The 27,934-nt window shown below is 42.5% G+C and overlaps 1 protein-coding gene across 8 annotated transcripts in view; it reads left to right on the top strand.

Annotated features, from left to right (window-relative positions):
* The window catches only part of Itgb6 (integrin subunit beta 6), a 128,293-nt gene extending 115,912 nt beyond the window's left edge, over nucleotides 1-12,381 (top strand). For all 8 annotated transcript variants that reach the window (XM_037204820.1, XM_028868196.2, XM_037204821.1 and 5 more), the window contains 2 exons: nucleotides 7,200-7,366; nucleotides 11,979-12,381. In XM_037204820.1, coding sequence (XP_037060715.1) covers nucleotides 7,200-7,366; nucleotides 11,979-12,077 — 266 coding nt within the window. In that variant the 3' untranslated portion in view covers nucleotides 12,078-12,381. The remainder of the gene's footprint in view (nucleotides 1-7,199; nucleotides 7,367-11,978) is intronic.
* Nucleotides 12,382-27,934: the final 15,553 nt, after the last annotated feature.

Here is a 27,934-nt window from a genome sequence, read left to right as displayed (position 1 = left end):
CTGGCTATTACAAATAGTGCAGCTATGAACATAGCTGAGCATGTATCTTTGTGGTATGATTGAGCATTCCTTGGGTATATGCCCAAGAGTGGTATGACTGGGTCTTGAGGTAGATTGATTCCCAATTTTCTGAGAAACCGCCATACTGATTTCCACAGTGGTTGTACAAGTTTGCACTCCCACCAACAGTGGAGGAGTTTGCTCCGCATCCTCTCCAACATAGACTGTCATTAGTGTTTTTGATCATAGCCATTCTGACAGGTGTAAGGTGGTATCTCAGAGTCGTTTTGATTTGCATTTCTCTGGTGACTAAGGATGTTCAGCATTTCTTCAAATGTCTTTCAGCCATTTGAGATTCTTCTTTTGAGAATTCTGTATAGCTCGTTAGCCCATTTTTAAATTGCATTGTTCAGTATTTTCATGTCTGGTTTCTTGAGTTCTTTATATACTTTGGAGATCAGTCCTCTGACAGATGTGGGGGTGGTGAAGATCTTTTCCCATTCTGTTGGCTGTCTTTTTGTCTTATTGACCGTGTCTTTTGCCCTACAAAAACTTCTCAGTTTCAAGAGGTTCCATTTATTATTGTAGTTCTCAGTGTCTGTTCTACTGGTGTTATATTTAGGAAGTGATCTCCTGTACCAATGCGTTCAAGAGTATTTCCTACTTTCTCTTCTATCAAGTTCAGTGTTACTAGATTTATGTTGAGGTCTTTGATCCACTTGGATCTATTTGTGATCTTTTACATATTGACATCCAGTTATGCCAGCACCATTTGTTGAAGATACTTTCTTTTTTCCATTGTATAGTTTTGGCTTCTTTGTCAAAAATCACGTGTTCATATGTGCATGAATTAATGTCAGGGTCTTCAATTCAATTCCATTGGTCTGTATGTTGGTTTTTATGCCAGTACCAGACCTGTTTGATAAGAACTTTAAGTCTTTAAAGAAAGAAATTGAAGAAGATATCAGAAAATGGAAGGATCTCCCCTGCTCATGGATAGGTAGGATTAACATAGTAAAAATGGCAATCTTATCAAAAGCAATCTACAGATTCAATGCAATCCCCATCAAAATCCCAGCACAATTCTTCACAGACTTGGAAAGAACAATACCCAACTTCATATGGAAAAACAAAAGACTCAGGATAGCTAAAAGAATCCTGTACAATAAAGCAACTTCTGGAAGCATCACCATCCCTGACCTCAAGCTCTACTATAGAGCTATAGTAATAAAAACAGCTTGGTACTCCCATGTCTTTTATTAAGATGAAGTAACATGATGACTTCCATCACCTCCTTGCAGCTTGCTGCTGGTTGCTGTAGAAAGGTGAGCTGAGCAAACAAAACAGAAGCAACAGGCATGTCTTTCCAAAAACCTAGCAGGAAGGAGTACAAAAGCTTTTAAAGCCAAGTTTAAGTGGTGGCTCAAAAACTATTTTGTTGTGTAATCACTGCCTGAGATTGTGGGATCTACTTGCCTCTCCAAGCCTCTATTTCCTCATCTGTAAAATGGGAAAAATAATGGCACAATCTTTTAAGGGATAGCTCAAGGAGTAAATGGACCAATGAATATGTGTGCCAAAAGAGGCCTCACAGCAACAGTTATCACATGATAATGCTGGGTCAGGAAAGGCCCAGGGGACACAGAAGGGAGTGGCTACAGAAGATGTCAAGTGTCAGGACAGCCAGCATACACCTCGAATCCCAGTATTCAGGAGACTGAGGCAGGAGGATTGCTTTGAGTTTGAGGCAGCCCAGACTGAGTGATACCAGACCAGGGCAGCCAAGAGCCCACTGTTTCTGGGCTTCTGTAGATTTTTCAACCATGTCAACACTTGAAATCAGTTTCTAACACAGGAATGCTCCAGCAGAAATTCCATCTCCAGCCAAGGGAAAAGACAAGTTCATACTACATAGGAAGGGAAGCAGAAGAGAATATATCTTTAAGACACTTTCAAATTGCGTGGGTATCAGCCTCGTCTGTCGTTTATCTAAACTGCTCGTATCCTGAGTCAGCTGGCCTGCCTGCGGGCACAGGGTCTACACCCCGACAACTTAGCCCAGATGGCCCAGGCCCTCTTCAGGAGTCACTGTGCTAACAAAGCTCAGCTGCATTCTTAGACACTCACAGATGACTCACATTTTCTGTCTTCAGCAACGACCTACCCCTCCCTAAAATGTCCCAGAGAAATGACATCTGTGTTAAATCTGACTCCATCAGCCTAAGGTCCAGACCAGGCAACAGCAGCACACACAGGGTATAAAGCAGATGGGTTTTGTGTGTGTGTGTGTGTGTGTGTGTGTGTGTGTGTGTGTGTGTGTGTGCTTGCTTTTCGTTCTGCTGAGAGAACGTTAAGTCCTGAATTTGAAAGCAAAGCTATCAACCTGGTATCACCCCAGAGGCTGAAAAGGTAATCCCAAATACCTTCAAAGTGGGGTTAAACCTCATGTTACAATTAAGGAAATGGTCAGAGAAACGTCACATGTCCATGCCAAGGGCAAGACGGAGCTGGGGGTCAGGCACAGCCCGTGAAATGTGGGGATGATTGTGAACACGGTTTTGATGTTTGTGAGGGCAGGGCACTCCTGGTGACAGGCATTTAGAAACTCTGTGTACACATTTCTGAGAAATGTGAACAAAAAAAAATGCATCTTGCAGTCATCAGTTAAGAAAACAGGGTGACTCACACTGCGCTAAACCAAATTATTTCACAATACAAAAAAAACCCATGTCTCCTCATCATCAGCTCTACAAGTCAGGTTCTCCAGCTGCACCCCACCACCAGTTTGTCACTGTGGTAGTGACTTCAGCAGGTTATTCTAAAATCAAAACCACCCCTCAAAATATTGATACTATTGGAAGAACACATCCCAAACAACCAAGCGACTTTCCACAGGAGGCCTTGCTTTCAGTGTGCAGGCTTCTGGGCTTGACTGGCTTGATTTTCCTTTTTTTTTTTTTCCTTTCTCCCCCACCCCCGTCCGCCCATGGAACATGCCTTCAGCTAGTAAACACTGTCTTGCTACTGAACTGTTGTGTGGTCTTTTGCGCTTGTACACAGTATGAGAAACGCACCAACGTGCCGTCCTTCATGGCACTCACAGACGTCTGATGCCTTTCTATTATAGTGTCTTATTTATCTCTAGACTTTTGTAGTAAGGGAAAGAGAAGGAAAAATAATCCAGCCGAGATTTCTCAAGCTCTTCTGACAGGCCCAAGGATACCTCCGATGCCCCGTTCCTGGGCAGTCCTGGTGCTTCCAGAAGCCCCCAGGCTGTAGCTTTCTCTTGGGCATCAGGAGTTCCTCCTCCTCAAGCTGAGACCCGTGGCTCTGAAGTTAGAAGCTGGGATAAGAAAGAAGGTGAAAGGAAAAGCAAGGAGAGGTTAATGTTTCCCGGTGTCCTCTAAGCAAATTGAAAAGGGAGCTGGTCCAGCATGCTGGCTGCTGCTGAGGATCCAGGCATAGCATTACATCACTCATCTTCCTTCTCTATCTGAATAGATCAGCGGTCCTCAACCTTCCTAGTGCTGCGACCCTTTAATATAGTTCCTCATGGTGTGGTGACCCCAACCATAAAATTATTTTGTTGCTACCTCATAACTGTAACTTTGCTACTGTTATGACTCATACGATAAATATCTGTGCTTTCTGATGGTCTTAGGCGACCCCTGTGAAGGGGTTCGACACCCCCAAAGGGTTTGTGACCCATGGGTTGAGAACCACCAGGACAAAATGTCAGAGCCTACAAGTCATGCCAGATGTAAAAAATGGCAGCCGACCCTCTTTTGTGGGAAGAAGCCATTCACTGCAGGTGTTACATCTGCATGTTGAGCTTGGACAACCCAGACCCTTGCCTTCTGGGAGACAGGAAAGGGAGAGGCATGCATCTGTTGTCACAATCCCTTGGTGTATGGGGCCCTTGCTAAAACACACATCACTCCTCATGTTTCCTACATGCTGATTCACTCAGTATCTCCATCAAGCCTGTAAAGCGGGCACTAGTGGTACTTTGGTCTTACGGGTGAGGAAACTGAGACCCGGAGAAAAGTACTCTGCTGTGTCTAGCAGTAATTAATCCCAGAACCGCTTTGCTTGCCTGAGGAACTCCAACAGCCTGGCTTGGAGCCCAGGCTCTTAACCACTGTACTACACTGCCTCCCACTGGCTACACAACTGTAATAAATATCTGAATCTAAAAAAAAAAAAGTTAGCATTGTCCAATAGGACTTAGACAAACTCTGTATAAAATGTAATGTTTTCTAGAAAACAGTCAAAAAAAGTCAAAAAAGTAAGTGAAGTTACTTTTCTTTACCATTGTATCTAAATACTCTCATTTCCACGTGAAATCCACAAACTCATTAAGATTTTTACATTTTTTTCATGCTTAGACTGTGAGGTAACTGTTGAATACATATAGTACAACCTGATTCAGATGTCACATTTCCAGTGCCCAACAGCCACCTATGGTAGAGCTACCAGCTCAGCTGGAGCTAAGAACTAGGTACTGGAGACCTCAGCATTAGGTACCGCAGTGAGCCAACCTGACAGGCGATATTCCACACGGGAGGAGAGCTTACCCTCTGCTACCACCTCGGTGGCTCTTCAGTCTAAGCACCAGAGAGCTATCACAGAGAGCATGGTAAACAGAGGTCTGGGCTGTGATACCTGCCTTGGAACTTGGCTAAAATCTTTTCTTGAGAAAGTCCCAGTATCCTAGGACCTTGCTTTCTTACAATGATTCTCTCTCCCAAGCCACACCTGTGCCTACTTGAGTCCCTGCTTGAGCATCCTCCTGATTCACTTCCCAGCTGCAGGTCCTAGCAGGCTGAGTCTTGCTGTGAACAGGAGCATGCTATGTCCCCGCCCAGACATTTTTTAGTCAAAGATACCGCTGGATCAGTATATTTTTCTCAGGGACACAGCCATGCTTCATTTGCTGGTTCCAACACAGCCTTTAGCTCTGGGTGCTATAGTAAGTAGGACATTGTATTCTGCTTGATTCTCCGTAATGTACTTTCATGGTTTTCCACCCAGAAAAGATGTGTGAGACCAGGCATCAGGCTGCTGAGGGGTCATGCAGATTCAGGTCTGAAAAGTCACACGATCAGTCCTCGGCGTTCAGCTCTCCATTATTAGCTATCTAAGAGTGACGTTATGGAGGCTAGACTAAGCCCGGTTCATTTCTCCCCCAGATACGGTCGGGTGTTGCTTCACTTCTGTGGAGGGAATGCAGATATTTAATGATCATTTGATGTGGAATTTCTTCTGAGGGAAGCAAAAGAAGGGCTTAATTATAATGCTCCATTAAGAGATTTATCATCTTGCTGGCACATTGCAAGGGTGATCAGTCATCTTACTGGCAACAGAAGAAGGTGCAATGTAACTGCTAAATTACAAGAATACCATCAATAGAGCCAAACCAACATTCCATAGAATCTTCAAGTTGAGAGTATGGGATTCCCTCCACTTCCCTGATCGTAAGAGTGACTTTGATACCTTTAATAACATATAACCTGTGGTATTACCCAAGACCTATTGAAACAATATCTTGGGGAGGGGTCTAGGAGGCTGTGGTTTTTATAAGCAAGACCACCTCAGCATGTTGCTGTCATCCGGGAAAATGAGGGAGCTCTGTGCTTTATTTCACAGATGAGGCCAGGGAACTCAATGATTGATCCACACAACTACTGTACATCAGATGAGAACTGAACCTGCCCTCTTCTAGTCTGGGAACATCCAGGAAATCAGAGCATTGCATAAACAGAAAGCTATGATTATTGTCTGTCTTTCCAAGGGGCTGAGGCAAGGAACCTGCAGTAAGGGCAATCTTTTCAGCTCTGGAGATGGAACCTGAACCTTTGCATATGCTAAGCAAGTGTTCTGCACTCCCAGCCCTCTCAGTATGTGAGACAGTGTCTCACTGTGGAGCTCAAGTTGGCCTTCAATATGCTCTGTATCTGACTGCTGAGTTCTGGGATTGCAGGCATGAGCAACCAGGCTGGACTAATAATTTTTCGTATAATCCTGAGACCATTCATGATTCAAGGACATCCTTGACAAAATGGTCACTCTGCTGTATTGAAGTTTAAAGTCAACCACCTGTTCTAGCCATATCTCCACATCTACAGGAGCTTGGCTCCAGATCCTCCTGTGCCAAAGATACCAAAACCTGGGGATAGAATTTACACATCTTCCCGTATACCTGAAATCATTTCTAGGTTACTTAGAAGATGTGATGTGGGGGGTTGAGATGTAGCTCAGTTGGTAGAGTGCTTGCCTGGCTCATATGAAGCCCTGGTCTCCACCCCCAGCACTGTATACAACCAGGTATAGCATGAAACACCTCTAATGCCAGCACTGGGGGCGGGGCGGGGGGGAGCGGGGGTAAAGGCAGGAAGTTTAGGTGTTCGAGGTCTTCCTTGTCTGTAAAGTTTGAGGTTATTGTGGGATGCAAGAGATGAAAGGAGCCAGGCAGTGGTGGCGCACGCCTTTAATCCCAGCACTTGGGAGGCAGAGCCAGGTAGATCTCTGTGAGTTCGAGGCCAGCCTGGTCTACAGAGCAAGATCCAGGAAAGGCACAAAGTTACACAGAGAAACCCTATCTCGAAAAGAGAGAGAGAGAGAGAGAGAGAGAGAGAGAGAGAGAGAGAGAGAGAGAGATGAAAGGAAGAGAAGGAGGAAGGAAGGAAGGAAGGAAGGAAGGAAGGAAGAAGAGAGGTAGGGAGGAAGGAGGAAGGAAAGAAAGATTGAAACCCAATACAATGTGACTGCTACCTGAATGTATATTTGTACTTACCATTAGAGAGCAACAGCTAGTGGAAGAACTGGGCATGCTCAATAAAGACATATTTTCAATGCATAGTTTGTTGAATCTGTACATGCAAAACCAAGGATATGGAAGGCTGGTTATAAATTCATTTTTGAATTGTTTCAAATTTTTTATTCCATTGAGAATAAATATAAACCTATCTCTAAACAAATAACACAGTTTTAGAAAAAAATCAACAGGACAAGAAGATATCAGTATTTCCCCTCTCCTGTAGAAAATATGTGAATAGAAAACCCAATGAGCAGAATTGTGTATTACGTCCAGTGCTCTGGATTCAGTCTCTGCATTGAAGTGAGCGGTAGGGGAAGCTTTCTTACAGTGAGACGCTGATTGTCACAGCTTCTAAAGATGATTTCATCTGCTCCCACAGACTGCCCCAAACCTCCAAACATCCCCATGATCATGTTGGGAGTATCGCTGGCTATCCTGCTGATCGGAGTCGTCCTACTGTGCATTTGGAAGCTACTGGTATCACTTCACGATCGGAAAGAAGTTGCTAAATTTGAAGCGGAACGCTCGAAGGCCAAGTGGCAAACGGTATGTGACCTCTGGAGACCTGGTGGAACCGGTCAGGGACTCAGCCACCCCCTGCAGAAAATAAGAACTCAGAGGTTGGGGCAGTAGAGATGGCTCAGAGGTTAAGAGCACTGACTGCTCTTCCAGAGGTCCTGAGTTCAATTCCCAGCACCCACATGGTGGCTCACAACCATCTGTAATGAGCTCTGGCACCCTCTCCTGTATACATAATAAATAAATAAATCTTAAAAAAAAAAAAAAAAAAGAACTCAGAGGTCACTTCCATGACCTCATGGTCAGGGACTCAGCCACCCCCTGTAGAAAATAAGAAACTCAGAGGTCACTTCCGTGGCCACTCTCCATGGAGCCCCAACAGCTTCCATTTCTGTCTTGCTTACAGAGCAGCAGAAACACCGGCTTATTCTCATGACACCTGGTGTCTTAATGGTGGGCTTGAAACACCTGAAGAGACTCAGGGAACTCCTGCTATGGTGACTTAGGGCTGTTGTGGAGGCAACCTCATCAAACAAAGCATAGGTTCTGTATCTAAACATTTCTGTAAATTGATTGTTTTCTAGCTAATGGGATAATGTTCATGGCGAGTATGACAGTTCATGCCAATTTCCATGGAAATATTGTTGCTGATACAATGGACGACAAAGCACAGTTGACAGGCCTTTTTAAATGCCAGGCAGTTTTTTTCCTGAATAACATAAAATTTAAGTAGCTACATGAAATAAACCTCTAAATATATGTATTCAATGATATAATTTAAATGTCTTCTCAGTCGGCAAACAGAAAACAGGACTGCAATTTTCAGTGTTTCTTTTCTACAGGAGAGATAATTACATTTCTAGAGACCCCTGGAAACAATTTCATGGTTTTAATTTCATCTCTCAATCTCTAATGGTGTGTCTAGCTATCTAATAGCAATTATCTTACACCACTGATTCCAAAAACAGCGAACTCACTGGAGAACACACAGGCAAACACAACGTGCCTTTGGCTTCATCTGCCTAAATAAATTGATGTTAACACTATTTTCCCTATGCCTATAGCAATATCCTGTTCTGAGAGCAAATGGAATTTTCCATTTTTGATAATGAATGTTTATATTTGGGGGAATGATTTCAAACTAATCATAATGTACATCACAGGGAAAAGGCTAATAAAAATTTTAATCTACTTTATCTTTTGAGTAAAAATGCTTTAGATATAATAAGCAAATTCGATCTATGGACCCTGGTTTGAGTCCTGACTTGGAAGAACCCAGCTGTAAGACAACTGGGAAAAGGTTGATAGACTCTGGATACTTGAAAGATAGCAAAGATGTATGTTTAATTTGATTAGATTTAACAAAGGCCTGGTGACTGACGGAGTGCATAATCTGTAGTTTTTAGTGAGGCAAACTGAAGTATGTAGGTGTGAAGAGAAGTGGAGATGGGTGTTGGGATTAAAACAATTCATTCAAAAGTTCAGGGGCTCCCCAAAGTTTTGGTACAGGTGGAGTTGAGCCCCAATTATTAATTTGTTCTAAGAACAGCCTTTGGTTGAAGCTTCTGGAAATAATGAGCTGGTATTCTGCTCCTACAAGCAAACACTTGACTATTTTGTGATGCAGGTCTCCTAGCCAACATATTTTAATGTTCTCAGACGCAGGCATGAGTGCTGACAAATGATTAATATCTTCAGAATAACGTTTTAATTAACAGTTAATTTCCCCCAAAACATGAATTGTTCTCCCTCAGGAAGCTAAACATGACTGAAATTCAAATGCCAAAATTTAGCTGTTTCTTCGTCTAAAATGGGACAAAACCACACACTAAGCAGATAAAAGCATAAATGGAAAATATTATTCCCCTGTTAAATTGAGTTTCTTTGAATAACAAATTTTTGATGTTCCTGACTAGATGCTGACCAGGTACTAATTATTCATTTGCATGCAAAAGAGGTTCAATTCAATATTCAGTCCCAATTTCACTAACATATCCTCCTCCTGGGGCAAATGTAGGCTTGGTGCATACATTTAAAAACCTTCAATTTAATTCCGTTTTTAATCTAAAACCTATTTCTTCTCAAGGGGTGAACTTAACTGATTTTTAAAACCCAGGGACAGAGGAAACAGTGAGATCACCTGACCCATCAGCCCCCTCGGACTCTTTAAGGGGACAGAGTTGAAGACAAATCTCCGCTCTTGCCTCCTGAAATATTTTGTCAGGACTATAAAGAAAGGTTACCTTTTATTACATTAAAAAAAAAAAAAACTCAGCATTTTTCATCTGAAAATACAAATGGAAGATATTTAAATTCATCTTTGATTAGACAGTTTTTTCCCTTGGATGACAAGTCATTAACTGGTAGGGAAAAACGGTTTAGCCTGACATTTCTTGGAGCCGTGGATTGATTTGGTTCTGTGCTAAGCAAATAGGGTCTGCAGTCGGCAGTCAGGCGGTCTTTAAGGAAGCTGTGGCTCATGATGGAGCTTTCTAGTTCCCACTTTTGTTCAAACCTGAAAAATGTGCCACTGGCTTTGCAGAACCCAGGCTTAGGTCAGGGTCTCGATATTCTGGAGAAAATCTGCCTGGTCACCTTACACACTTAGCGAGAACTGGCCTTGTCTAAACGTGGACACTCACCCACTATAGATCAGACCTTAAGCCTGAGTCTCAACAAAAAGGAGGTCAGTAATGACTATGGCACTAGCCATTTCCATACCTGCTCACGAGACCCAACCCTAGCATGTTCTCCTGAACTCTGATCACCGCCTGAGGTCTGGACACATCTCCTTCCACGCCTCAGTAGTAGTGTGAACTTTTCCTTGTCCAGTTTACATATCTTTCTGACCTTCCTACCAGAGTAGACTCTTAGTCCATTGGCCCTACACAAGGGGCCCCTGAACTATTCCAGACTTGAGTAAATGAAGTAGTTTCAAAATAAAGAAAAACTGAACACAAGTGAATGATTAACTGTCTACAAATCAACAGTGTGTTGCCCCGTCTCTTGCAACTTGGGTCATCCCCTCTAGAGGACTATAAAATCTACTTTGCGGGGTTACGGAGATGGCTCCATGGGTAAAGCCTGCGAGCAAGAAGACCCCAATTCTTATCCCCAGACAAAAGGCAGACCCAGCAACAGAAGCCTGCACCCCTAGTGCCGGAGGGTTCGGAGACAGGCAGGTCCTGGGCTCACGGGCCAGCTAGTCTGGCCAAAATGGTGAGTTCCACACAACTGAGAGACTGTCTCCAAAGCAGGGGTGAGGGACAATTGAAGAAGACACCCAGCATTGACCTCTTGCCTCCTATACACATGCCACACACAGGCAAGCATACCTGCACAGACATGTATAGCGCTTACACAAGCGCGCGCGCACACACACACACACACACACACACACACACACACACACGCCACTCATACACACACACACTCACAAGTCTATTTCATGTGGGAAGTAAGTGCATTTTGATATGATTGACAGATATGGGGTAGGGCCTACAAACAAGTACCCAGTCCTACAAAGACCTAAGCTGGCCCAGACTACAACCCATTCATTTTTCCTATTCCCTATCTGCCTCCTCTCTCCTCAGCCCAGGCTTCAGCCATCATCCCCCCCTGCGGCTCATGCTTTCCAGTCTTGTCTCTTCAATTGGCTACTTTATCAAGTAATTGCTAGCCCTTAAACTTCCTACAACTTCTTCTGAATTTTATCGCAAATGAGACTCCTCACCTACCTGAGACCACATAAGTTTGTCTGGTCTTTAAAAGCTCTTGGTGCTTATGGCAGCTGGATTAACTGTCCAGGCTGGTTTTAGGAGTAGAGACAATACAGCAGCCTGGCTTTCACCCACCCTGGACTCCAGCCAAGGAACTCCCTCTACTTAGCCTCAGTGCAGAGATGGCATCTGTCTCTCTGAAGTCATATGACCAAAGGCAGCATGGCACTTGGTCAAAGGTTAGGCCACTGGCTCAAAGCAGTACAGAAGCAGGTACAGGGGTGGTTCTCACTCAGAGGAGGTGAACCGCTGTGAATCCCAGGGTCAGGAGATGTTTCTGTTTCCCTCTGTTCTCCAGATAGCAAATCCAGTTTTGTTTTATCAAGTTGGAGATAAAATTCTTTTTATCTGTGTGGATGTTCCTTCCACAGATAGCCCTGGAGATTACTAGCCAGTCAGTCTGGCTGAATTGGTGAGCTCTAGGTGAAGTTCGAGCCTCTGTTTAAAACATAAGGTGGGAGTGGGTGGGGGGATGGTTCTGAGGATAACAGAACTTGTGACTAAGCCTGCTGAACTCAGTTTGATTCTCAGGAGCAACATGATGAAAGGTGAGAACTGACTTCCAAGGTACCCTCTGGCTTCTACCAGCACACTGGCACATAAATGCCCCTCTGCTGAGTAATTAAGTAAAATAAAATTAGAAATAATAATAATTTTAGAAGTGTACATATACATGTACCATACAAAAAATGAAATAAAGATAAATAAAATTTAAAATTCATCAAAATTATTCAAGTAGCTTCCAAAATTGTGCTTGACTCTCCGATTTGAACTAGAATGCAAACATTTGAAGATATTAAAGTGGTATAATAACAAAATGCATCTCCTTTTCTTTGAACCTTTTTCCCCCTGTCCTTTAGGGAACCAATCCTCTGTACAGAGGCTCCACCAGCACCTTTAAGAACGTGACCTACAAACACAGGGAAAAGCACAAGGCAGGCCTTTCTGCAGACGGCTAGACAGAGCTGCTTCGGCCAGAGAAAGTCCACCTCCCTGGCACCAAAGGTTCATGCACTGTTTGCTCTGTCTTTCTTTGTTGCTCCCAAAGCAGGTGGACTTAAGATAATAATGGGTCCTTTGGAGACCAGTCATTCTCAGCATGAAGGTGAGACCCTGTTGGCGGGTTCAAAATCCTCAAGAGAAGAGTATCCTAAGTAAAGAGCTGAATCCAAGATCACTCCAAGAATAGGAACCCTGTTGCACTGATGCCTCAAAAAAAAAAATCATCAAAATGATTCATGGGACTTGATTTGCATTGAAAAATGTTCAGAATTAGAATCTCATTTGCTCCCTGAATCCAGCTACCTGAAGTCTTTGCCTCCACGAAGTCACCAAATTCTTACACTTCTATTATATACCCGCCCTGGCTGCTTTTTCTAAACTTGCAGAAAAACTGCCATTTCCCAAAGGATTTGGTTGGTTGGTTGGTTGGTTGGTTTGGTTTTTGGTGTTTTGGGACAGGGTCTCTCTGGCTGTTTTGGAACTTACCAGGCTGGCCTTGAACTCACAAAGATCTATCTGCCTTCCTCTGCCTCCTGAGTGCTGGGATTAAAGGTGTGCCATATCATATTGGCAATTTTGGGTTTTAATATGAGAAATGAGATTCTGGTTTCCCATCACCAGAAAGAATACAGTTCTTCCAGTAATATCCTGAGTGAAAGATTGAAAATTAAATGTTAGTAAATGCCTTAGATTTGTACATACTTCAAGGCATGTACACAAACAAGTGTTTGGTTTCACAGATGAGGAAGAAGTATTTTATAAATTATGTCACTAGTAAAACTGAAGATGTGGGTCTTGTAGACTGAATTTCCCTGTTGTCCCCAAGTTGCCCTCCTGTTCTCCCATATTTCTTCATTATTTCACTGTTTCACTGTCTTCAAAACTCCACACTTGTCATATGAAAGTGTCCATTTAAAAACAACTTTAAGTTGTTAGCTTGTCAAAAAGAGTTTCAGGAATAGAAAAAGGAATCTAGGGTAATAGAATAAAAGGTCACATGGCTTTACATTCAGGGTGTCCCTCATGGAGTCTGGGCTTCCTGAAGGATGTTGCTACCCCATCTGCACCACCCAGCATTCACAACCCAGCTTCATGGGGTGGATATGTCACCCACTTGCTCTAAAAGGTAAAAGCACGTACAAAATCTACACTGGCAATCAGTGATCCAGTAGTGGGTTGGAGAGAAAGTCTCTGGAGAATTTCTCATGGTTACTGCTGCATTACAAAGCACTTTGCTCTCACTGGGTCTCCACAAAGAAGCTGAGAGGCAAGGCAGAAGAGCTGGGGACGGACGGACGGACTCTCCATCTTCTAACTCCAAGCCTTGGCTCTCTCTCCTGCATGAGACTTTTGTCAGTAAAATGATAGAAGGATTGTGTTAGTTACGGTTTAACTATGTCAGTTTGAAAGTGTATTGATGGGGAACAAATAGCATAGGGGTCCCTGGGATGTGGCTGGATTTCATGCAGTGTGTATTGCCTTGACTGGGTAGTGGTGGGAAGCCATTCATGGGTGAACGGCTTTGTATTAGTGGAGGCGTCACGGTTGTCCACTGAATCGTCATCTTAGTCTCAGGGCTCCTTCACTCCTCCCAGATATGTCTGTGTATGGTTTGATTGACTAGAGTCTGTCCTTTCTGGCTTCTAAATAACTTGGGTGAATCAGGGAGGACACAGCTAAACTTCAAAGAAAAGTCCTAATATCTCCTCGGATCCCTGAACGGCCCAAGACCTCGGAGTCGGGAGCAGCCTGCAGATGCTCTCCCAGCAGCCTGGCAATACTACCACCACTACACGGGGCTGTCTGTGCTATTTTTGTGTTATTGCTGAACCGAGATTTTAGAAAATAGAAGTTTCTTTCATATGTGTATTAGGAAGAATTTGTTCTTTCTCTAAATACTGTTTTGACCCAAGGCAGGACCTTGAAAAGGCCAAAACATTAACAGTAGTGCTTCTGTTCACTGAAGAGGTATGTTACATGAAGATGAAATGGTTGTTTTTTAAGTGGTTTTATTGTATTTTGCATTGGCATAAAATAAACGTAATTTAAATGATGAACCTTGTTTGGATGATAATGCCTTTTATTTACTTGATACAAAACCCTCTTCTTATATTTCTGGATCTTTCTGTGACTTACTCTGACATACTTTGGTGATTTCAGTCAAGGGCCAAGCAGAACAGAACATTATCCCACATTTGGTAAAATCAAGCTCTTAAGGATTGGTGTTATGGGGTCAAATATTTCCCCTGAATACTATCCCAGAAGAATCATGTCTTAACCCCTGGAATCTAGGAGTATGGCTACACAATTGTAGATAGAATCTTTAAAGAGACAACTACGTTTAAGTGGGGTTGGAGTGTGAGCCCTATCCAACATGACTGCTATCCTTCAGAAGAGGGGAGAGGACAAAGATGAGCACAAAAGGCAGACCGTGACACGGGGAGAAGACTGTCATCCATCAACCACGGACAAGGGCCTTGGTGTTTGCATAGGGTCCTTTGTATGTATACCTAGAAACTATATGTGTGGGTGAACCAGCAGTTCCATCTTCACGTTTTTGAGGAATACCCGTATTTTGCTCGACAAACATACATTCCCACCAACGTTTCTTCCCTTTCTCCCAAATTCATGCCAGCATTTTCCGTTATTTTTTTCTTTATGATAGCCATTGATGACTATGGTAAGATAAAATCTTGGTGTAGTCTTAATTTGCCTGACCCTGGCAGCTAAAGATATTGAACATTTTTTATATATTTATTGGTCATTTATATATCATTTCTCTAGGACTCTCTGTTCATCTCATTAGCCCATTTATTGGTTTAGTTGATTAGGGTGGTGGTGGTGGTGGCCGTGTGTGTGTGTGTGTGTGTGTGTGTGTGTGTGTGTGATGTATATGTATATGTTTGTGCATGTGAAAGCCAGAGGTCTGCATTTGGTATCCTCTTCAGTCAGTCTTCATCTAAGTTTCTGAGACAGAACCTCTCACGGAACCTGGAGCCTGCCAGTTTGGCTGGACGGACTGGCCAGCCAGCTCCCGAGATTCTTCCGCCACAGTCTGTTCCCACTCCCCACCCAGCACTGAGGTTACAGATGCACCACCATGTCTGGCTTTTATATAGGTGCTAGGGGTCTGAACTCGGGACCTGATGCTTGCACACTGTGCCAATTGAGCCATCTTCCCAGCCCCTCGTTAGGGGTCTTTTAATTTTATTTTTGGGTTCTTATATACCCTGAATATTAATTTTGTGTCAGATGTACAGCTCACCAAGATTTTCTCCCATTCTGTAGGATGTCTCATTACTTGACAAATTATTTCCTTTTCTGTGAGGAAATCTTTTTTAAATTTCTTGCAGCCACATTTGTCAATCCTTGGTGTTATTTCTTGAGTAATTGGAATCCCTTTCAGAAATTCCCTGCCCGTGACTAGATCTTCATGTGTTTGGCTGTGTTTTCTAACACTGTCAGACTTTCTGCCCAGATTGACATCTTTGATACATTTTGGGTTGTTTTGGACAGAAAGAGAGGTAAGATTGCAGCTTGTTTCTTATACATGTGGATGTCAAGTTTTCCCATGGCCATTTGTGGAAGGGGCTGTCTTTCCTCCAACGTGTGTTTCCCCCACCCCCACCCCCCGGCATCCTTGTCAAAAATTAACCTCTAAGGGGTTAATTCCGTGCCCTCTCTTCGATTTCAGAGAGCTTCTGTCTGCTTTATGCCAGTTCCCTGTTGCTTGGTGACTGTGACTCTGTAGTGTAACTTAGAGTCAAGTGTGGCGACCGCTCCAGAAGGGTTCTTTTCGCTCAGGATTGCTTTGGCTGTCTGGGGCTTCTGTGCTTCCACAGGAATTCTGAAACTGTTTTTACTGTTTTGTGGACTGTCATTAGAAATCTGCCAGTTTGTAAGTGTGGAAAGTCCGTGTTCTAGGTTTTCTTCAATTTCCTTCTTCCGTGTTAAAATTTTCATGGTTAGAAGTCTTCCAGTTTGTTTACATTTATCACTAAGTTTTTGAAGCCACTATAAATGAAATTGTTTTCCTGATTTCCCTCTCAGAATATTCGTTATTGGTAAATAGACATACCAAATTTATGACTACATGAGCACAGAGAATTAAGCAGAAGACAAAATGCTCACAAAATGGGTCAGTTTAATCTCTCTCACACACAAAATGGGTCAGCTCATTCTCTCTCTCTCTCTCTCTCTCTCTCTCTCTCTCTCTCTCTCTCTCTCCTTACAAAAGTACATACAAAAGTCAAGTCAGAAGTAGTTGTTTCTGAGACATGCTGTGTCTTTTTAAAGATTTTTTGAGATTATAAAAAAATCACACCATTTTTTCTTTCTGAGATTATAATATAATCACACCATTTCTTCTTTCCCTTTTCTCCTTCCAAAGTCCCCCATGTGTCCCACTTTGTTCTCTTTCAAATTCATGGCCTCACTTTTCTTTTATATATATACCTAAATATAACCTACTCAGTCTATATAAGGTTGCTTGCATGCATATGTTTCCAGGGCTGACCATTTGGAATGGGATATTAAATTCATATGTTCTTCCCTGAGGAAGACAATTTTTCCCACTCCAGAATTCCCTAGTTGCCTGTAGTTCTCTGTCTGGAACTATAGGTTTGAGGTCTCATGAGCTTTCCCCATCCATGTTAACATGTCTGTTCGTGTCATCCTTGTTCAGGAATTATCAGGAAGCCAGGTTGAGACTTTTTAGGTGTAGCTTCTGACATTTCTAGGAGACAATTCTCACAGCAAACTCTCCGTTCCGCTGGCTCTTACAATCTTTCTGCCTCCTCTTCTGCAATGATCCCTGAACCTTAGGTGCAGTAGTAGATGTATCAGTTCGGACTGGGTTCCACAACTCTGCATTTTGGTTGGTTGTGGTTTTCTATAATGGTCTCCACCTGTTGAAAAGAGAAGTTTCCTTGATGAGGGGTGAAGACTATACTCTCTTTGCATATAATGATAAATTTTTAGAACATAGTTAGGGATTGTACTGGTTTAGTAATTAGTAGGGTCTCCTCCAAGATCCACGACTTCACCAGCTCTGGGTACTTGGCTAGGCTTCCATTAGCAGGCATGACATCCTTCTTGTTGAGAGGGTCTTAAGTCCAAGTAGAGAGTCGTTGGTTACCACCAATGTGTGTGCCTCTACTGCACTCTAGTTCATAGGTGTCAACTCCGGGTAGAACTGATAGCTTCTTCCCTCCTTTTGAAACTGGCTTGATGCTTTCTGGTACCATGAATGCTAGTCTTCAAGGAGCACACTTTCAGGTCAGTCCTAGCTCAAAAACCTCTGGGACCTGTGTGTGAAGTACATGGTGTCTTCATCAATATGAGTGTACCTTCTACCTCTGAGGGACTGTTTCTTGAATACAAAAAATACTAAATCCCCAAATTCCAGATATCCAATGCCTGCTGTTATTTTAGATAGCACTTAGAAGGTCGTTTATTTTCTTAATTTTTCATCTGTAAGATGGTGACAATCTTTGTGGGTTTTAGTACCTTTAACTACCCCTAGCACACAGTAAATTAATTCAATAAATATTTATTTTATGTATAGCATATGTCCAATATCCTCCCTGTGGCTATGGATATACTGTGAGCGCTGGACAAAACAATCTCTGTTCTTCTCAGTGTGGGAGATGGTAATATACAAGTAAGTGTGCGATGTTGGGAAAGTAGACAAATTTCTGCTTATCTCACATCGACGTGGTCCTACCTGCCTCCCAGGTCTGTGCTGGAGTAATCTGAGCACCAACTGCCACAGTCCTTTAGGTAGTAAAACCCAGCTGCAGTAGTTCCCATAGCATGTTCAGGGTGGCTTTGCCAGTTGCTGTACTAATGGACCACATAACACAACAGAACAATGCAGGAGAGTTAGCACCCGAAGGAAGCATGCAGATACCCAAGAAGTAGAGATGGGAAGGTATGAGAGACCAGCTCCTCCCTGTCCAAGGGTTCTTGTGGGGAGGAGAGAGGAATGAGGAAGTATTAGGTAGAAAGCTAGATGAGAAAGACAGAGACACAAGACATTTTCGGGAGGGCCCTGGGTCAATATCCAGTTGCCTTGTCCTTTATTCTAATGGGCCTTTTATACACTGCTAAGGGGAGAGGCAAATACCCCCCCCTTCAACATCAAAGCACAACGTACAGCCAAATATAAACCCTTCAAAACATCTGGTAACCACACCCCTGGCCAAATCATCCTATTATGCAGCTCTGCTGAGTAAAGCAAGCTCAGACTTTCTGACCTTGAGGAAGGCCTTACTAGGGAACCTCTGTGGGCCCCCACAGGAAGGAATCAGAAGACACATTAAAGCTGAGCTACCAGCAGCAGTTTCTAGGAATGAGGTCACCAGCACCCTACAGCAGCATTGTGTGTTCACCATCTCTTACCCCCATCCACACTCCTCTTTTTCCCTGGGTTAGCACCTCCAACTAGAGATTAGCACAGAGCTGTGTTTGCTTCGGGCCCTTGTTTTGTAGAGAGCCTGAACTAAGATAGCCCAGCAGCACTGGGAGTGGTGCAGAACATAAGAACACAAAACCATATCATCAGGTGTGAGGAGGCACAGCTCAAATATTTGAGCAGGGACCTGTGTAAGAAGACAGTGAGCAAGTGCAAGGACCCCAGGAGTCAACACTGTCACACTTAAGGAAGAACGAGGTGAACTGGGAGAGAAAGGGGAGCAACTATATACTAAAAATGGAACCAAACTATTTGACTGGGCTGTTAAAACAAAAACATTTTTAGACATGGAGCTTTAAGTTTCTAAGCTTTTCAGTTCTTCCCAGTGCTGTTGCTCAGTGATCTCACTCACAGGAACACAGTTCAAATCAGTTGCCAGACAGGTTCCCCAAAACAACCCATTGTTTTTATTTAAGCATGGTGCTTACCACATAAGGTGGCCTGATCCCTATTCACCATTGCACTTAGTAATCAACTATCAAAGGTTATATTACAGCTGCAAAAAAAAAGGCTACATATCCAGATTTCTCTCTTCTACTTCTAGAGAAAAAATTATTGTGGTTTGTTTGGGTTTTATCATTGTTTTAATGCTGGTGGAGGGTAAGGGTCAAGGCAACATTCAGAGGTGCTGTTGTTATAAAGGCAATAAAGAAATCAAACTTCCAAAAGAAAAATGCAATCCTATGCCACTATGAGCTGCCAATCACTAAGCCAAGGCAGACAGAGGAAAGTAACAACTCTTTGGAGAAGTGTGGGAAATTTAGGGAAAGGAAAGAAAAATCCTACGCAGGGGTGATACTGAGAACGAAACACGGGAGGTGGTTGGCTACTTATTTTTAATACACTCATCCTTTTGAGACAGCTGTCCCCTGACTACCCCAGCCAGCAGGTCTAGCTCTACGGAGCAGGAAGGCTAGCTCCATGGGGATTTCAGTCTATGTGATGACTTTTACTTTCTCTTCAACACCAGAAACAAATGTGACCTGAAATACTCTTCTGAAACCCTGCCCATAAATAATATGTCTGACCCAAATAACCTCCTGAATTAACTGAAAGTCCTTTGATTTCCCATTTTTTCTTCATCTCTCAATTGTCTATTCCTTCTAAAACTTCTTACGGGCTCATGGAACTACAGAAGCATTGCCACTAACAGCATTGTTTAACTACTGGAGAAGGTCAACCTTCAAAGCATTCACTTAAATGTTGATACAGGCTAGTGTTATATCTCACTTGTAAAATACTTACCTAGCATGGGCAAGGCCGCAGGTTCACTCCCCAGTAAACCTCCTCCTCCCAGAAATGTCCATGATTCATAATTTTTCCCTACCATTCTTATAAATCTCAATAGGAAAATACACCTGGAGAGAAGAAACGGGAAATGAACAAAATGTGGTAAGTAGAAATAATTTTGTTAGAATTCAGTACTCTACAACAGACTCAAACCAACACAACTCAACAGCAAAAAAACATGTTTGAGCCTTCACCGTGGCCATGGCTCCCTTAACAAGGCAGTTGGGCTGAGAAGTTCTGACACTAAGCGAGAGACTCTGTAAGAGGCCGCTACTAGAATGGTGTTGGTCACTGAGTGGTCCCATACACTGGACCAACACATTGATTCCTTTATGTTTCAGACTACAGGGGCTGGGTGCTGCCCTCGCTGCTGGTAATCTGCTGTGCAAAATCTCTCTGCATGGAGAAAAGGCCGGGGAACTGGATCTTCTGTTCTTTCCCATGCAGTTGCACAGCCAGCAAGGAAGACACTGTAACTCAGAAGTCTTCCATCCCATGAGCTTTCCCATAGCTATGTCCTTGGGTAACCTGGCAATCAAAGACACAGATTCAGACACTTCACTTTCTTTTGGTGTCATCAATAACTACAATATTTAACCAATCCCACAGAGGATCTTGTTACATTTGAAATGCAGTCTGACCTTTGTAGTTTTCAAGAAGGAGTTCTGTGAAGGAATCTACTGATCAGATAAGTGTTTACTGGGTTAAGGCTAAAATGTATTGACGTTTGTGGTTTGCATATCAGTTGACGGTATTCCAGGTCAATAGCTGCAGGTACTACCATAAAACCTCATTGTTGGTCAATAACTGACTAGTTGAAAAGTCATGCCCATTTCTTTCATCCAGTTGGCTTTACTCTATCAAATATAAGAAAATGTGTATACAGAAATACACATGTATTTGTAAACAATAGAGTTTTTCTGTACCAACTGCCCGGTCCCAAATAAACACACAAAAGCTTATATTAATTACCAAATGCTCAGTCAATAGCTCAGGCTTATTACTAACTAGCTCTTACTTTTAAATTAACCAATTTCCATCAATCTGTGTATTGCCACGTGGCCCATGGCTTTATCTGTCCTCTGGCATGTTGCTTCTTGGGCAGCTGGAGTCTCTCCTGACTCCACCCTTCTTCTTCATCCCAGTCCTCAGTTTGATTGTCCCACATAACTTTATCCTGCCTTGCTATAAATCAAACAACTTTGTTATTAACCAATGAGAGTAATACATATTCACAGCATACAGAGGGATCATCCCACAGCATGTATTTCTTTTTTATTTCAATAGACGTATCTTATTAACATTAAATAGCCTGTGTTGCTAATAAAAATAGAGAATTCCTACTGTTCTAAGTGCAGCAATTATTATATGCTAGCTCACTGAGAGCTTGCAATGACTCTACAGAGTGGTATTAGCTCTTAGTTTATATATGAGGAAAGTGAGGTGTCTAGAAAGGTTTGATGAAGTGTTCAAGATAAAAAAAAAAAAGTCTGCCACTAGTTAAACTGGAAAGACAGATTTTAATCAGCCATATACTGCTGTGACAGAGAAGAAGCCAGGCTGAACTCAACCCAACTTCACTCTGTTTTTCGACAACTGAGCATATTAAGGGGAGAAGTGGGCGTGGGGCAGAACTTGGGGTCTTGGTAGTCATGAAGGTAGAAAAGAACAAAGGGAAGAGTTGATCCACGTGAAACATGTGGGGGTTGTTGGCACACACTGATGAGCGTCTCCCACCTGCTCTGAGGCTGAGGCAGGGGTCCTGTCTCTGTTTTGTCTGAACAAATAATAGATTATTTTGGCTGTCTTGAGAAATCCATAGCAGGCACTCTAAAGGGAGCCAGGGATATGTCCAAAGGATATGGTTTTCAGCTATTAAAAAAACTGCCCTAGCATATCAGTTATGTCTTTATAGGCTGACATTGAGGCCTAGAACCTCAGCGGAGCCTGGCTAGACTGTAAGAGTCTGCATTGGATGTAAGTATTTGATATCTAGAATACACGCTTTTCAGCACTGTGCCATGCTATATATATTCTAGGTCAAGACATAGTATTGAGTTATTGATAATCTGCCATCATTAGTATTGTGAAAACATGATGAATCATATCTTCTTTAATCTCTGAGAGGATTATTTTTTTTCTCTGCTCCTGGGAAGCAGAAGCTTAGAAAGCGAGAGGGATTTTCCCATAGTTACTGAGTTTATAAACAACAAAGTCGGGCCCAGGACCTGAATAGGCCTGGCTGCAGAGTCCTCTTCAGCTCCATGTTATTCTGATATCCCTGAAGTCGGGACACACACACACACACACACACACACACACACACACACACTCATATACACACACACACACACACACACACACACACACACTCATATACACATACACACTCACACGCTTTGTCCCTTCCTGGCATGAGGAAGGTGTTACCTTAAGCTGCTCTGTGGGGCTTGTCTCAGGTAACTCTTCCAGGTGCAGTAATGGATTCACAGTACTCCATGTAGACCTAACCATAAGATTATAATGAAACCCAACTATGAAAATAAAGGCCTTTTCAGGGAATTGTTCTCTAACCAACAGTGTTAAGGAAATGGGTGGGGGAGTATCCTGCCCGGCTCTCATTCTATAACCCTGCCCTCCACTCTTGAAGACAAGGACAGGACATTCACATACCTATCAAGCTTTGTTTTGAGACCGTAAGTCCTAGAGGGAGCCTTAGATTGTTTTGGAGATAGGGGTTTTGTATGGTGTATGGGTTACTCTTCTGTTGCTGGGATAAAACACTGTGACCAAAGCAACTTCTAGGAGGACTTTATTTGGTCTTTATAGTTCCAGAAAGGTAAGAATTCGTCATGACAAGGAGGCGTGTCAGCAGGAGCTGGAAGCAAACCGCTTCAAACACAAGCACGAAGCAGAGAGAGGGAAGGAACCCCAGGCAGCTGGAGGCTTTTACTCTCAAAGCCCACCCCCAGTAACAATCTTCCTGTGGCAAAGCCACATCTCCTGTACCTCCCCCAAACAACACCACTAACAGGGGACCAAGTCTTCAGATACCAGAGCCTAAGGGAACACTGTTCAGTCAACCACCACACATGACAGGAATCTATTCTCAGCAGCAAAGACTGTACATCCACATAGCATTTTCTGTAAATGCTGCTGTGTCCTGTTCAAATAGCTAGATTTGGTTGTCTGTGGAGACAGTTCCTGCCTACACCCTTGTCCCTGGATTTCTACATTGCTACCCTGAGGGCTTCCCTGCTTTGCTTCAGGAGTTGGAGGACCTGACCTGCTTGACATGAGAAATTGAAGGGGAAAGTTAGCAAAGTACACAATGTCCCCAAGCCAGCATGCTCCTCTTTGTTGGCTGATGGGTCAGAAGAGGCAAACAGGAGTGGGGTAGGGGTACTGATAGCAAATATAACCAGGAAAAAAAATGATAAGAATTGCATACTCAGATCTTCAATACAAGTCATTCTGAAGCCCTTGCTTTTAATTTCTCTTGTTTTGTCTCCCCAAAGCTACTGGAGACAGAAACAGAAATGGCTCTTTCTGAGATTTTTTTAATTACCAGTCACTAATGTCATTTAAAAGATCTTCTTGCTTTCCTTTCGCTGATAGATCCGCAGCCATGAAAGTGCTCAGGCTTCAGGAAAGGCTTGCCTCTGGCGTTCTGTGCTACAGTGAGAAGAAGTCCAACACTACTGATTGGACCGAAGTGACGCCAGTGAACTCACCAAGGCAATTCACCTCAGTAGATCCAGATGCTGATCAAAGATCAGTTGGCCATCCGTAGGCCTGTGACTGTCCGTTCCACGGCTCGATGGCAGACAAACCCCTTGTGCCCATGGAAGTAAAGGCATAGGGGCACAAGAAGGTGGACAGTACGGCCCATCCTCCAGTGCCTGCTAAGGTGACTCCTGTGTATCAGGAGATAGGGTGACTCTAACAGATTGACCACCATGTGTATCACATACATCCTCTACCCATAGGTGAAGCAGAATGTATTTAAAAAAAAAACAAAAACAAAACCAAGCAGATTCTAATAAACACATCCACACACTGAGACAGACAGGGATTGCCAGAAGCTCTTGGTTAACCAGGTTAACCTTGAAGGGCTAAGACTTAGGAAGCACACAAACCCGTGAGGAATCCTCCAAGCCAAGAGAGGGGAGATTATCAAGACACTGCCCAAGTAGGAAGAGACAAGAAATAAAGCTCCCTTCTCGTGTCTGTACATAGTGACCTCAGTGACAGATCATGTGAATTTGCCATTAAAATAAAATAAGACTTTGAGGGAAGGAGAGAGATCTCAGGGATCTGGGGAGATGGCTCAGTGGGAAAAACACTCACCACACAAGCATGAGAATCAAAGTTCCAAGGATAGGTGGGGTGCAGGCTCTCTGTAACCCCAGCACTCTAGAAAGTAGAGCCGGGGGCTCCCCAGAGCAAGCTGGCTAGATAGAAACGCCAAGCCGAGTTCAGTGAGAGATTCCACTTCAGTATATAAGGTGCAGAGCAACCAAAAGACACCTGATGTCAGCCTCAGGCCTCCACATGTGCCTATACATGTCAACACACATGCACACACACCACACACATATATACATAGGATGCAATAAAAGATCTTTTTAGTCCCTATTGTGTAAAAATGCATGAATTCAGGTATAATCACCTTTATGGAATATCTTACAAGGTTTTTTTGAAGCATTTTAATACTATCATAAACTTAATATTTCTTTTATCATCTCTATGATTAGCAAATATTTTCTTATTAAAATGTTTTCATGTCTTTTTCATTTTCTTCTGTAACAAATGACTAGTGTCTACTATCTTCTCACAGATTACTATTGGCTTTGTAAACATTACAGTGAGATAATAAAAGTTTAAATTAAGTAGGCGGTTAAATGTATTTTTTGCTTACTCTCAGTATATTAAATATCCATTTCATCAATTCAAGAAGTGTGACATATTTTAGAACCTTTTTTATGAAGAAGATAGAATTTGAGAGAATAGATATAAACAGCAAAAAATTGGAAACACTGAGCATAATAAAAGATATGAACTTGTTATCAAGACAAAAAAGAAAATATACAATGTTTTTCTCTGACGCTTTCTTGGTCTTGGTCACATTGTGTTCAGTCACAGCTTGATACAATCAAATCTAATATTCATTTAAGAGATAACCAACCCATACTTTAATAAAAGTCTATGATTCATTCAAAATCTGCAGTGGTCTCAGTTGCTGAGTGACACAGAAAAACACACATATAATTTTTATGCTGTGGTCGTAAGGCAACGTTCTCATCGTACAGAGGATCGTTTAATATCCTAGGCCTAAAAGGAACTGGCAACTGGCTGTGAATATCGAATTGAATCTTCATGTCACATACTGAGAGGGTCACAAGGGAAAATAGCAACCCAGTGGATACCTGGCTCTATGTTCTGTCTCAGAAAAGCAGCTCCTAGAGTTGCTGTGAGGATTATACAGCATATTAAAGCCTTTGGCATAATAGACTCATTCATTACCTAATAGTGAAGGCTGTCTTCACAATTCAGGTTGGATGTTGAAAACACCTTATGCATACCCACTGGCTGCTGATGCTTAGAAAGGTTTAGGACTTCAAGAACAGACATATTGGATATGAAGATCGGCAAAGGAAGAACAACTTACAGCAATGTTTCTCAAATTAGCATTTGTAGACCCTTAGAGGCCATTGCTCAGTGCTAACAGTGATTGCTCAGTCCTTTCCCTGGCTAGTCTTCTGAAAGGGATGGCCCACAAAACAAATCACAATCAAAGGCTCTTCCGAGAAAGGGGATGGTGCTGAGAAAATTGTGGGGAGCGGAGTAAAGGCATGTAGGTCATGAGGACCTACAGGCAAAACTAATGATACCCGTGGAAATCACTCTGCCACCGCTACTTATGAAAATAAAGAACACAAGTGACAGAGTTCAGATCTGTTTTTTCAAGAAATTCAAGTACAGGAGTCAGGACAGTTCAGATTTGGGTTTTGCCCTTCTAGAAAGTAATCTCTTTTACTAACAAACAGGGACTCACCTGAATGGAATGCACAAGTCAAAACATAGAATGATTTAGCAAAAAGAGATGCATAGGCTTTCAGCAGCTCACACAGGTGAGTCACACAGTCCCTGCAGGGAATTCATGTAAAGGCCAAGGGCCAGGGGAATCCCACAAGGAATACAAAAGGAACACTTCCATCACACCAACAGACTGGGATGCCTTAGAAAATACAGCTGTGCCTGGGAGCCAGCCCACAGAATGGAGACACACCAACCTTAGATTTGGAAATAAAATTTCTCAGGAAATGAAAAGCCAACCGAAACACAGGTAGAAATGATGCAAGAGGCCATCTTTGAACACATGACTTAAGAGATTTGGAAACCCACAAACAGAAGTGAGGCAACTACGCTGGGCCTCTGATACAACAGTCAAAGAAAGACTGATTGATGCTCTTTGAGGCTGTCTAGCCTGAGAAGAGGGAATCAATGGCAAATCAATGGTCTTCCTGGGGCCTAGGAAAGGGGAAGAAGATGAAGGCAACTTGAACTAAAATTTAGTACAGGGATGAAGAATTTGTTAATTATACAAAAATTATTGAAGAAATTTTTGCCATATTAGCAACAAAGCATCTATGAACAGCTCATAGATGCAGAAGCTGAATTTGACAAAACATAACATCCATTCCTCATAAAATCTCTCAGCCAACTAGAACTAGGGTGAGGCGTGGTCACAAGGGATCTCCTTAAGCCGATAGAGATCTACCAAAAGCCTGCAGTTAAGTTATTGGTACAAGGCCAGGTGTAATAATTCATTAACAGGACAATGAATATCCATGTTTAACAACTCCCACTCAATGTAGCTTCTGTACTAAATAAAGATTCTAGCCAATGTGATCAGGCAAAGGATTGCATGAAATCTATGAAAATGCTATGAGGAAAAAAGGAATCAATTTAGCAAGATTGCAAGATATAAGATTAATATATGCCGGGCGGTGGTGGCGCATGCCTTTAATTCCAGCACTCGGGAGGGGGAGGCAGAAGCAGGCGGATCTCTGTGAGTTCGAGGCCAGCCAGCCTGGTCTACAAAGTGAGTTCCAGGAAAGGCACAAAGCTACACAGAGAAACCCTGTCTCGAAAAACAAAACAAACAAAAAGATTCATATATATAAATCAATTGTGTTTCTATGTACTGGAGACAAATAATTGAAAACTGAACATTTGAAAACAAGGCTATTTACAAGAGCATCAGTAAAGAAATCTAGAGACAGACCTGACAAAAGATGTAAAAGAGCTGGGCATTAAAGTGCTAACCAAGCCCCGGGATGCCTTTACATCCTAACTCTCAGGAGGCTGAAGAAGGCAGATCACAGCCTTGGCTACCTGGTGATAGCCTTCCTCAAATAAACACAACAGACAAAACCAAAACCAAAAAAATACAAAAAAGTCTGTAAAACAGTGTTGAGGAAAATTAAAGAAACTGAAATAAATGGATAGATATTCCTTACTCATTGGATCAGAAAATAATATTGTTAAGGTAATATTTTATCTCAGATTGATCTATAACTCAATGCAACCTTAATTAAAATCCCAGAAAGCTTTGGGTAGAAAATAACAAACTGATTCTAAAATGTAACCAAGAACACAGACAACCTAGAGTAGCCAGCCAAATGCTTTAAAGGGGAGCAAAGTTGGGGGTTAACATGACCTGATTTCACAAAAAAAAAAAAAAGGAAAGAAAAGAAAGAAAGGAAGGAAGGAAGGAAGGAAGGAAGGAAGGAAGGAAGGAAGGAAAGGAAATGGGTGGGGAGGGACCATACAGAAATAAACAGCCCATTTTTAATATGATATTTTATTAACTCTTTGATAACTCCATACCTCCACATAATGTAATTTGTAGTTTGGCCATATTCACTCCTCACGTCTCTTTCTAGACCCACCCTCACACACAACTTCATGTCCATCTTATTTAGCCCACTGAGTCCAGCTTGTATTTTCTATACATACTTGAGTATGCAGCCACCCACTGTG

This window comes from Peromyscus leucopus, chromosome 4 (genome assembly GCF_004664715.2).
Source record: "Peromyscus leucopus breed LL Stock chromosome 4, UCI_PerLeu_2.1, whole genome shotgun sequence".
Taxonomy (NCBI): Eukaryota; Metazoa; Chordata; class Mammalia; order Rodentia; family Cricetidae; genus Peromyscus; species Peromyscus leucopus.
Note: the sequence above shows the minus strand (reverse complement) of the source record. Positions and strands in the feature narration are given on the sequence as shown.